Source organism: Symsagittifera roscoffensis, unplaced genomic scaffold (genome assembly GCF_963678635.1).
Source record: "Symsagittifera roscoffensis unplaced genomic scaffold, txSymRosc1.1 SCAFFOLD_344, whole genome shotgun sequence".
NCBI lineage: Eukaryota > Metazoa > Xenacoelomorpha > Acoela > Convolutidae > Symsagittifera > Symsagittifera roscoffensis.
The window spans coordinates 1-12,024 of NW_026970948.1; the positions used below are offsets into that span (position 1 = coordinate 1).

The 12,024-nt window shown below is 34.4% G+C and overlaps 1 protein-coding gene across 1 annotated transcript; it reads left to right on the top strand.

Moving 5' to 3' along the window:
• The first annotated feature begins 4,299 nt into the window (after nucleotides 1-4,299).
• On the top strand, nucleotides 4,300-10,454 carry LOC134856049 (uncharacterized). Its single transcript, XM_063872419.1, has 5 exons — nucleotides 4,300-5,505; nucleotides 6,143-6,337; nucleotides 7,158-7,350; nucleotides 9,667-9,880; nucleotides 10,191-10,454. Exons 1-5 carry the CDS (start codon nucleotides 5,178-5,180, stop codon nucleotides 10,239-10,241), a joined length of 981 nt encoding a protein of 326 aa, XP_063728489.1. The 5' UTR covers nucleotides 4,300-5,177; the 3' UTR covers nucleotides 10,242-10,454.
• The last annotated feature ends 1,570 nt before the right edge of the window (nucleotides 10,455-12,024 follow it).

Genomic DNA, 12,024 nt, shown 5'->3' on the forward strand with positions numbered 1-12,024 from the left:
TAATGCTATCCACCATAGCAAGCAATTAAGTTTTGCAGAGATCAAAAAATGCACCTTGAAAAATCTTTTGGCTCATCGAACTTTTGCTGTTGCGTTTTTATTGCTGTTAATGGTTCGCTTTTTGTTCCGAGCTTCGATACTAAAGTAACGGAATATTTGTGCTCGGGGTGGGCTTTTTTTCTTCAGACAAATTTTGACTTTTTAACTAGCCATTTTTGGCAGAATTTTTTAATTATCATTCAACAGGTATTGTTGTCCTGAGCTTAAATTTGAAAAGATATTTCACATGTGATCATTTTTCGTAGAGTTATGGGGGTTTCAAAATTGCCATTGGGACAATTAACGCGCGATATATTTCGCGCTACTAATGCGTAAGTGGATATTTAATCCGTCTTAAAAATCGTTGCAAATTGGTTGAAAGAAGCTTATTTGCTATAATTGATTTGTTACAAGGAGCAACATCTATTCTTTTGTACTTTATATGGCGTGTGGGAGGATCATTTTTATACGAAATTTCAAATTTTAGAGAAAAAAATCATTTTAATTAATTACATTTAATTTTTTTATGACATTACTGCTCTATAAACCTCAAAAGGCAGTCGGAACATTCAGGGCTTTGCCCTGATACGAGCAGTATTGTTTTTCTTGAAAACTGGAATTTGATTGAATCCAACGTAGCAGGCAGCTTTAGCATTTTTTAAATTCGGCCTTCAAAGCAAGTAAATAAAAGGTTCCCTGATAAATGCTTTTTGTCACCTGATCTTTTTGAACTTAAAAATAAACGTTTTGACGGATTTTTTTAATGCTAAGAACAGGCAAAGTCCTGAGATGGAACTTAATTGTTACGTCTGTCGATGAAAGTGACGAAATATTTTTGCGCGGGCTATTTTTTCTCCCTTGACATTTCTCGACTTTTTAACTAGCCATTTTTGGGCCACTTTTAAAATCATCTATTGAGCTCACGTTAGTTATGAGGTTTTATAAAAAGTCAAGTTGGGATATTTAATGTTCCATATATTTTGTACTAATAAAGAGTGAGCTTTTTTTCAATTCGAGCGAGGTTTGAATAGAGGAATATTTGTTGTTCTAATGAAAATGCCTCTGCATACTAAACATATCACTGAGAATTGTTATTTAAATAGCGTGCTTTAGCGTACTGAGAATTGTGCTTTAAATAGCGAGAATTGAACAGAAGAATATTTGTTGTTCTAATAAAAACGCCTCTGCATGTTAAACATATCACTGAGAATTGTGTTTTAAAGAGTGCTTTAGTGTACTGAGAATTCTGCTTTAAATAGCGAGAAGTGAACAGAGGAATTTTTGTTGTTCTAATTAAAACGCCTCTGCATGTTAAACATATCACTGAGAATTGGGTGCTGGACATCAAGCCGACTAGACTTTAAGCTGGATTGTAAAATTAGAGACTTTAAGCCGAATAGTTCCTCATAAAGTCGTGAAATATGACTAATTTGAAAACTTTTTTGAAGAATTTCTGAACTTCATGATCTGTCTCCACTAGTTATTGGCGTTTTCGTAAAATTTAAACCTCCAAATCATGTTTCGGAAATTTGAAAAATAGAACATGGTTGAAGGCAATTTTCATGTTTATAATTAATACAATTGAAAAACCGGCTGATGTTTTTAAAGGATGCCAATCAGAAGTGATGCATTGTCATGAATAACGCTTATTATGGACTAAGCATGCTTAAATTTTTGAAAAGCAACGTTTAGCAGATGATTAAATAGTGTTTTGAGGTGCTTGTAAAGTTTTAATTTCGGCTTGAATTCCTTTTGGCCTGTTGTCCAAGACCCTTGAAAATTGTGCTTTAAATAGCGTGCCAAGGATGATTTTCAAAACAAAGTTTAAAAAAAATTAAAAAGTTTTTTTGAAAGTTTCATCAATTTTTGTTCAAATCAAAGTTTGTCCCATATATGTTGAGAGGCAGTCGAAACATTGCTAACGTTGCTATTATTTGAGCTGTCTTGTTGTTCCAATTTTCGAAGAAAGTCAGAAATCTACATGCTTAGTGTGGTTTTTATTTTGTAGACCTTTTTTCAAATTAACATTTGCACCCTTGGGGCATCGATCCTTGACACTTCGTCATCCCGAGTAGCACGCACATCACTATTTTAACCTAACCCTCTGAAAAGAATCCGAATAAAAAATCTCGCTTAATGCGTTGATGTTGGATTGCTGTAACGCGATTTATTTATGCTTTTAATTTTTTTGCGCAATACAAAATCGCTCCCGGAAAAAACTGGTGTGTGCTTCAAACCAATATTTGAGACTTTTATAAAGGATCGTTTAGATCTTTTGCAGCTGGTCGATCAACAATTTTGGTAAAATCTGAATAAATTTTGTTTAAAATGTTCTTCTAAGTTTTGCATTTTGGAGAGTAAAAAATTGAATTTGGCGTTTAATTTTCTCCATATGTGTAAGATTTAGGTTTTAACACTTGAAATTTGATTTTATCAGCCTACAGTTCATAGTTTGTCAATACTTCAATTAATAAAAATTTATTCGAGTCCATTAAAGGGCAGTCGAACCGAACCTCTCAGGGTTTTGCTCAGATACGAGCAGTTTTAATGTTGGAAGAGGCTGGAACTAAAAAGGACTCATGACTTCTTGTCCGATTCTACGTAACCAAAGAAAACATGGGGAGGGTAAATCAAAAAAATATTAAGGTCTTGTTGGTTGTGATTTGGATTCCACAAAAACATTAGAAACACTTGTCTCGATACTGGTCGGAAATTTGGCGTCAAGAAAAATTGTCATTGCATCAAAAGAAGTTGTCTGTGGAAACGGAACACATAAGGTTATAAAAAAAGTGCTCTGATTTGCCAACTCTTCAATATCGTATAAAATTTAACTAGATTATTTGAAACTGGTCAAAAACACGGTCTTATTTTTTTTCTGATAATCTAACGAATTTTCATACGACGTTGAGCAGTTATATTCTTAGAGCAATTTTCATGAAAAACCGAAAGCAAAGCTTTTAGCGACTTTTAAATGAGTTTTATAAGTTTTTTTAATCGTATAAATTGACTATAAGCTAAGGCATTTCTTCAATGGAGTGCGTAGAAATTTTTCTGGGGGAGGGATGTTTTCAAAAGGAAGAGTTGAAAATTTTGTAGACCGTTTTGTAGGTCGACCTTTTTTTGCTTTTCCGAGCTCTCTGATAATGATATATGAAACCGTTCTGCCAAAAAAAATTGCGCCGCAGTCAAATTTTAAAAAAAAGGCTCAAAACGACGTTTTAAGAACTTTAAAAAAAATTTGACCAAAAATTTGCGTTTTTCGGCGCCCGCTCTCCCCTCAAACGCTCTCCCCAAGGCGCCTTTAGAAAGGTTGGCGCCCAAAGCGCCTTTAGAAGGGATCTTTAGAAAAATTTGACAGAGCTGAAGGAAAATAATTCAACCCCCATACCCCCCCCCCCCTCTTTCCAACCCAAATATTTTAAGCACATGAAGTAAATTGAGTTTGCTTGCCTTTGAATTCGTGGTTTTGATTTTTAAATGCATAAAATTAAAATGTTCACCATCGGATTATTTGAGGTGAAGAGTCCTTCATGTATGTTTTTTTCAGCTGTTGATTCCAGACTCGATATGATTTGGATGATAGTCGAACTGTTGAAAAAGAATCTCTTATCGCTTCGTCGGATTTTCTCGTCCAATTTTTTTTTAAACCGCAAGACTGCAGTTGATTGATTTAAATTCTTGAACTCTTTCTTTTGTTAATAAAAATCATCTTAACAAGACTTTATGAGCTATGAAATTCTTTTATGACAATCAACAAAATTCACATGTTTTTTGTCATAATTGAGCAAAATTCTCTCTTGGTTGACACAAAAATGATATTTAATATTTTTCTCATCTGCTTAATTTAATAGCTTTGTTTGTACCAAGATTGGCTAAATTTGTACTTTAATAAAAAGCCAGCCGTTTTGGTGTGTTTTTACCATTTTGCAGTTAGAATGAATAAATCATAAGCAGATGACGAATTACTGATGGCCATTTTTTAGTTTAAATTGACGAAAGTCCAAAAAATCGATATTTTGAACCACCTACAAAATCGATTCCTGTAGCTGAAAATTTTTAAGCCATTCCATTATTTCGCCTTTGTAGGATGAAAAATCCTCGAGCTTAAATCTTTCGCTAAGATTCGATCAATTTTTGGAGAAAAGGAATTTGTCGACTAATTGGTCCAATTTAAAGGCCGCCAATATTTAAAAAAAAAAACAATTGCCGGATTTAAAATTTATTGTTTTATTTTCTTTATTTATCAGTTTTTTAGTACGAATTGTTTAAAATAGATTAAGTTTAATTAAATTTGCTATCGTACCGTTGACGTGAAGGAGACCCGAACAATTACCGAATCGGCAACAAAAGGACTCGCGTCTCTTTAAATTACATTTTCGACTCGAGAGTGACAAAAAGATGCGTCAAGAGAGAATATGTGTTGGTGCCATTGATAAAATTGGTAACAGCCAAATTTAAAAATACAATTCATAAAAGTAGCTATCAATAAGACAACTACAAGACAATAACCAGTCTGTGAGTTATAATACCAGAATTATTACCAGTTTTCAGTCGGTGAAAAACAAAAACATACCAAAAGAGGTGAACAATTTTGCCAGTTGGTCCATTTTTATTGATCACTACTAAAAAGCAGAATAGTTCTTTAGTTATGAATTAGCATTGATGATGAGCTAATTGACCACTTCAAAACTTGTTATAATTGTTGAAAGTATTCTTTTTGCCAAAGCTGTGTTCATTTTACAATAAATTTTACATAACTTAGCAATATAATTTGTTGGCCCCATGGTGTGAAAAACGAAGTGGCATAGTTGTAAAGATATAAATTATAAACTGAAAAATTATAACACCTGGTTTGAACAACTTAGCAGTTTATTGTCTGATGGTTCCGTGGGCACAGAACATCACATCAAAAAAACTCAATATATTTTCATAACTCATACTTATAAATACTAAAAAATACCAGTTGTACGTGCTCAGTGGCAGTCATTATTTCAGTCTGTGATTTTACTTGGCAATTGAATTTTATTGACCCCACTTTCATATATTTGTCAGTTTACCGACAAGACCTTGCAAAATATCTGAAGCTGTTACTTAAAAAAGGCTCAAGAACTTTTTGACTGAAGAAGAAGGCCTACAAAATGGCTTTTTGCGACCGAGTTTTTAGCCCAAATGGCAATAATATTATCCACTCCACAGTGTTCCAGTTTTTACCCCTGCTCGCGACGATACTGGTTGCAGTCCAGATCAGAGAAGTGTCGGGGTACATTGTGCCCAAAGGGTCCCTCCAGAAGGAGGACTCAAGCAGTGAAAGGCAGTTGGGAGGGGGAGGGGGGAGAGTGCAGTGTCTGCCGTGTGAGTCCACAGTGTGTGGGGATTGGCGTAAGATGGACTGTAAGCATGGGTTCATAAAGGACGCCTGCGACTGCTGTTTCCAGTGCGCTCGCTTCCCAGGAGAATTATGCGGAGGTAAACTATTGCTCTTTTACTGAATATACTGAATATATAGCCCCCAACCCAGTAAAAAAAATATAGCCCTAACGGTGGTTTTATCATTATGTGGGCCAGGTGTGGATCTAGAATTTCTCGAATGGAGGCGAAGACAAAATTTTGAATGCGTGTTTAGGCACTTTTAGGCATTTTTAGAAGTTTTTAGTCTTTTTTTTTCGAAAATTTTGACCAAAAAATTACGTTTTTTCGGCGCGCGCTCCCCCCCTAAAATTAGTATATATATTGGCGCCTCACTTCAGAAAAATTTTAAAAGCGCATTTAGAAAAATTAAAAGACCAGTAAGCCAAAAAAAAAGTAATCTCAAAGTGGAACAAAGAAGTGCCAAACTGATCTTATAAAATCCCCCTCATAAAAAACTGTATTTAACAAAAGAAGGGAGCAAAATATAAACTTGACCTTGAATTAATTCTTTTTTTGTCCTCAAATTGTTGTGTCCACTGTTTGTTAATTTTTGGCCGTTGTGATTTCAGTGGGGACTGAAATGGGTATAACTCAGACTTCCCAAGTATTTAAAGAACACCATTGTATATATATGGTCTATTTCGTTGCTACCAGCCTATAATTATGTTTTAAAAACAACACTTATTGCTTTCAGGTTCGCAGAATGTGTACGGGACGTGTGGTATCGGCACCTACTGTCGTTATGCTTACAATTCAGTCGGCCAGGAGACGCAGCAGAGTGCTGGAACATGTTACGAAGTGGAGGGGCTGCCTGACAAGGAACACTATGTGCCGAGGGGTGTGTGGGTCATACCACCTGGGGTCAATTTCAACCCAGAGAAAGCAGCAGGTCAGTAACATTTGAAGCCGTCACTTCATGTCTGTATATCAAATACAAGTTTCAAGGTCAACGTAGATAGCACCATGTAGATAATGCATAATGATCAGTAGCGGATATAGGGGGAACGCTCCCCCTCTAAGTTTTGAGAAATCATTTTTTGGGACCTGGTGCAGTTTTGAGATATCATTTTTTTGGGACCTGGTACAGTTTTGAGAGATATCATTTTTTTGGAACCTGGTACAGTTTTGAGATATCATTTTTTGGCTGACCGAGCCCCTAAATTTTTTAAAGGAACTTTTTTGGCGCCAAATAAAATAATTTTGAAATGAGAGCGCGCTCCGAAAAAACGAAGTTTTTTTGGTCAAACTGTTTGAAATTTTTGATTTTTCGTCTAAATTTGAACGAATTAAGCTACCGAGTAACGTTTGTTGTATATGAAAATTAGCAATTTCGGCTAAAAAACTTGATTTTACTGAAAGCTTCATTCAGCTCTTCTCTAGCAAAAAAAAAATATTTAGAATTTTTAATGCACTAAATTTGTACGCGTTCGTATAGTTGAATCATTACACAACGTACAAAAAAAGACATTAACTTGAAGAAAAAAGAACTTTTTTCTGAGAATGTGGTCGGAACATTCTGCTATTTGATCAACATTCTGAACAAGAATCCATACTTTCACAGCAACCGGCTATCCTTGTTTTTTTTTTATTGTTAATCTTTAACAGTGTATCAAATATTGAGCATCTCATGTAAAAAAAATGTAAAAAAAACTGCCTGCCAGTTTCATGCTGGTTTTCAAAAATGCTCAGTAAAAAATCTTAATTTGCAGGAAACCCGAAGGAGCCAAAACCAGACAAACCATACGTGAAGCCTAAGCCGAACAAACAATTGTATCCATGGGACGAGTACCCGTGGCTCAACGATGGCCCCAACAACCCCAGCGGAGATCCCAGCTGCAAGGCTCAGTGCACACCGGAACTGTGCGGAAGAGACAAACGGGCAGTGTGCTCAGCTACCAACAGGTGCTTTGATTTTTTCGCAAAGCTTTTTTTAAATATTTACTTAGAAGCAATAAAAATTAATCAGTTGCTTTGAAAGTAGATGCTACAGTTTTTTTGATGTTTATTCTGGCAAAAAAAATGTCGGCAGCAAGTTTTTCAAAAAGATTGACCACAAAACATTATTTTGAGTTTTTGAGACCTGATAAAATTTACTTGATACTTGATACTAAGCAAAAAAACCCGCCCGAATTGAAAGTTCAAAGAGAAAGTTCGATGTTATTTTTTCCTCAGTCGAGACAGCCGAGATATGCCCAATTTTGGTCGTGCCGGACGAAACATATCTAAGCTGAGTAGAACAAAGTTAATGAGCGCTTTTGTATTTTAAGAGCGCCACTTTTGACCGAAACTTACCCAAAATTTATCGATTACGTCTCAAATGCCATAATTCCCAAATTGCATAAAAATGAAAAGTTTCCCAAATGGCGTAAATTTCATGCAACAGTAGCATTAGAAAAATCGAGAACAACTTTTTTGAAAACAAGAAAATTAGTCAAGTTGCGAGTTCAAGTATTGATTGACATTTTATTTTGAAAAAAAATGTAGAATTTTTCATCAGAAGCAAAAAACATCAGATTGCGGTTGTTGATAAGCTTCTTGAGGTCAATTTTTCCGACAAATTTGTCTCATAACATTTGTTTGAAAGCCATTAATTCCAAATCTTCTTCACATGTTTTCGTTTCTGACAAAATGTTAGAATTAGAAATTGATAACGTTTGATTTACAATGAAAACTTGAAATTTAAGCCATTTGGAAAAAGTTTCAATATTATGCCATTTGGGAATTATGCCATTTGGGAAGTTACGAGTTTATCAGCGGTTGGATCAAATGCAAATCTGGCCGAGAAGATTGAAACAAAACTCGAGAAACTCTACCTGAGACGTCAGAACAAAACGTAACGCTCCATAATTTTTCTTAAACGTTTACTTGGACAACTTCAGTTTTGCGTTTCCTTTTTTACTTATCCACAGAAAATTTATTCAATCATTTTTTGCGAATACTTCAGAACCTCATGAAGAAGATTTCACTTCATTTTGAAGTCACTTTGAAAGGTTTTTGATGGTTAATTCATCAAAGCAATCAAATATAACTCTAGCTGTCATTTTAAATGGTTGAATTCGATTTTTGGATGAAGAAGAAATTACTGTTCTCAGTCGGTAAAATGACCAAATATTTACCATGTGTTGTTTTTTGGCTATGGGTCAGAATTTGATTGGAAAATTATTGAATTTGAAGAAGATGAGCGGCACGGTATCCAAGTTAGGTGGAGTTTAACCAATTCTGTCTCAAATAAAAATTAATTCATAAATCAGGTGGCTAAAATTAGCAAAACGAAACAAAAACGACAATTTGCTGCACTTAAGTCCATAGCATAGTTTACTAATTTAATTTATTTTTTTTTGATAGTAAGTTTTGATGTATATTGAATCTTTTGGTGACATCGAAACGCGCCCAAAAACAGGGTTAATTCAATTTTTGAGTAATCATATTCATTAATATTTCAATGTTTTTTTCAATGCTCAATGATATGTTCGAGAATGGTCAGTCTGTTCAAGGGTAGCATACTCCGACCACAAAGATTTAGGAAAACCAATACAACAATTTTTGTTTTTTGAATTTAGTTCAGAAAGTTTTTTTGTAAAAAAAAATCGAAAACAAACTTGGAAAATTTTTGTGTATATTAGTCAGATTTTTATTGAGCTCAGTCTGTAAACGCATGTTACTCGTCAATTTTGCATCATTTGTATGGTGAAATTTTTGGAACCGTTTTTCTCGGCAGTGAGATAAGTTTTCTGATTTTGTTTCGAATCCGAAACGCATCCAATTAGGTGTTAATATTATACTACACTAACACTTGATCCCCACAAGCTTCTTTGAGATTTTCTGAAACATTTTTCTAAGCATGCCCTCTGCTCTTGTTGAAACCATCAAAAAAATCAAAAACAATTAAAATCATTCAGAAGGGCCCAAAAGTAGTAGTTTTGTAGTTTTGACACAACTGCTCAAAAATTGGAATGTTACACATCGCATTTTTCTGGATAAACTAGGCTCTTATTGTATATTGTGGCAGCTCGGAAAATCAGTCAATTTAGTCGACCTAAAATAACTTTGTGAACATATTTTTTCATAAGGTCATCGTTGAAGAAACCACTATAGTCAATATGGTGCACAAAAAAAAACGACTAATCCATAGTCTGGACAGGGTTTTAAGTCGCGGACAATTTCTGGAAATACCAAAAAATTATAAGGTGTGATAATGTCTGGTAATTGCATGTATAGGGTATACAGTGAGCCAGAGAGGTGTGAGAACCAGTGTCACCACACCAGCTGTCTGGCCTGCTCTTACGCCATAGACATCGCTCACTGTGGCCAGTGTGGCCCCAAGGACAACAGCTGTCTGAAGAAGTTCGGAGTGTGCATCAAAGCACTGAGGAGGAAGCTACAGCTGCACAAGAACAAAGACAAACAACAGCCCACCAGCCTCAGTCCTCCTGTGAGTAAATCAACCACTACTTTTTAATCAATTACAACATTCTTGTATTTAATTGAATTCGTGCAACAAAAAATTAATGCACGCCATTTTTTATGTGAGCATCTTTTCAAAAAAAAAAACTAAAAAAAATGCCATGAATGTTGCAAATCAATAGTAAAAAATTAATAATCTAAGAAAACATGATTTTCAGTCTTTTCATCGAAAAGCAGTGGTTTAATATATAAAAAAAAAAAAATTGCGACTTAATTCGCCAATTTACCACAGGCTGGTTGAACTTTCTCAATCAACGTGTTTGTTTGTTTGTTTTCAGGATGGCCTGAAGTTCGCGTGTTCAATCCCAGCCTGTCCCAAAGAAGTGTGATCACAATAATTTTCATATTTGATGCCAATGCACTACAACAAAACCAACTCCCGGGCGCAGCAAACGAGTCAAAACTGATCAGCCAAAACAAACCAGCCAAGATTCATTTTTGATAACTCGTATCAATTGATATGCAACTCTCGATGACTTTTCTCACTTTCCCAACTTATGAATTTGCGACTCAAAATGACATCATCCTTTAAAATATTTAACTTGTTGCTGTTTGCTTAACATTTACAGCTGATTGAAAACCATTGCGAGGAATTTCAAAAAGGTTCTCGATTTTATAGAAGTTTTAGTTTGCACTAATTTGCCTCTTTTTCTTTCCCGACAACCAGCTAACCTATTTTTAGAATAACTGTTTTGATGATAATAACTATTTTGTAATTAAAAATTGTATAAATTACGAATAAAACAAGCACAATTGAATTAAATTTCAAGTTGCTTTTTGTTTCTTTTGAAGAGTTTGTTGTTACAAAGACAGCAATAAATTTATTAGAGCTTGGAAGAAAATAAAATAAAATTTGATTCCATGAAAATCTGCCCTATTAAAATCCAATCTACCCTATGCCACTCTACCCTAAGTTCAGTAATAAATTTAATTGGTCAGAAATAACTGAGCCGACTACCTCAATTTAAGGTCTGCGGTGGGGTCACTATGCGAGCGTCACCGCTTAGCGACAATAACTGGCTCTAATTTTCATATAGATTCCTACCCTTTGTTGGCAAGCTCGCAAAACGTTGGCGCGACTGCGGAGACCGCTTTTTTGCTGTTATCGCTCCGTCCTAAATGATTACCTTTTGTTGCGCTAGTAGCACAGAAAAATCCGATCACAATAATTCGAAAGCTAATGTTTTCTGTTAAATAAAAACACCAATTTTTAACTCCAAATAACTACTTTTTGACTATCGAAACAACCATTTTTATTAGGGTGTTTTGTTTTCTGCTTTCTATATAATTGGTAAATAAAATTTGAATAAACTAGTTAACTAGTAAATAAAAAGTTAAATAAAAAGGTTGATCCCTCTAATCCCCCTACGAGCATTAGTTTTATGGTGTAACAAGTGGTTTTACAAAGTTCAAAATGAAATCCAATCGTAACAATCTGACAATTTTAACAATACTTTTATTTGAAAAAACTTCCTATTTGTAGGAGAACTAAAAAAAAAGAGTTTACATCTTTCCAGTGGTGTAACTACCCCACGACGCCAAATTCAAGTGGGGACTAAATTCAAGTAGGCTTCAAATTGATCCAAAAACCGAAACGTTCGAGACTGAGAGAAAATTTCAACAAATTTTGCTGTTATATCAAAATTTCAAAAAGTAAGACTTTAAAATGACACCATTGTTGCCTCAATAAATCATACGGAGTAGTTTTTATTTTTTTTAAGAAAAAACCTCATCAAAAGTTTTGAAAGTTTTTTTCAACCTTGAGATGAAATTTTGAAAAAAAAATATTTTTATAATATTTTATTAACATGCCTTTCTCACTTACCACTTGCAAAGTAAAAGCAGCCGAATTGAAATAATTTTACCTACAATTTCAATTCAACCATCAAAATATGTTGCTTAATTTGATGTATGCAACTGTAAAGATCACACTGAATGCAAATTTCCTATTATTTTTTTTCGAATGTCGGAAAAAAGAATTCCCCGCCAACATGAAAAAAACTAGAACGTTTTATGACTGCTGATTAAAAACAATGTTTTTATCTTATTGAGACAAGAAATCCGACTATTATTTTAAATTAATTTTGAAATGCAAAAACTATGCATTTCAGC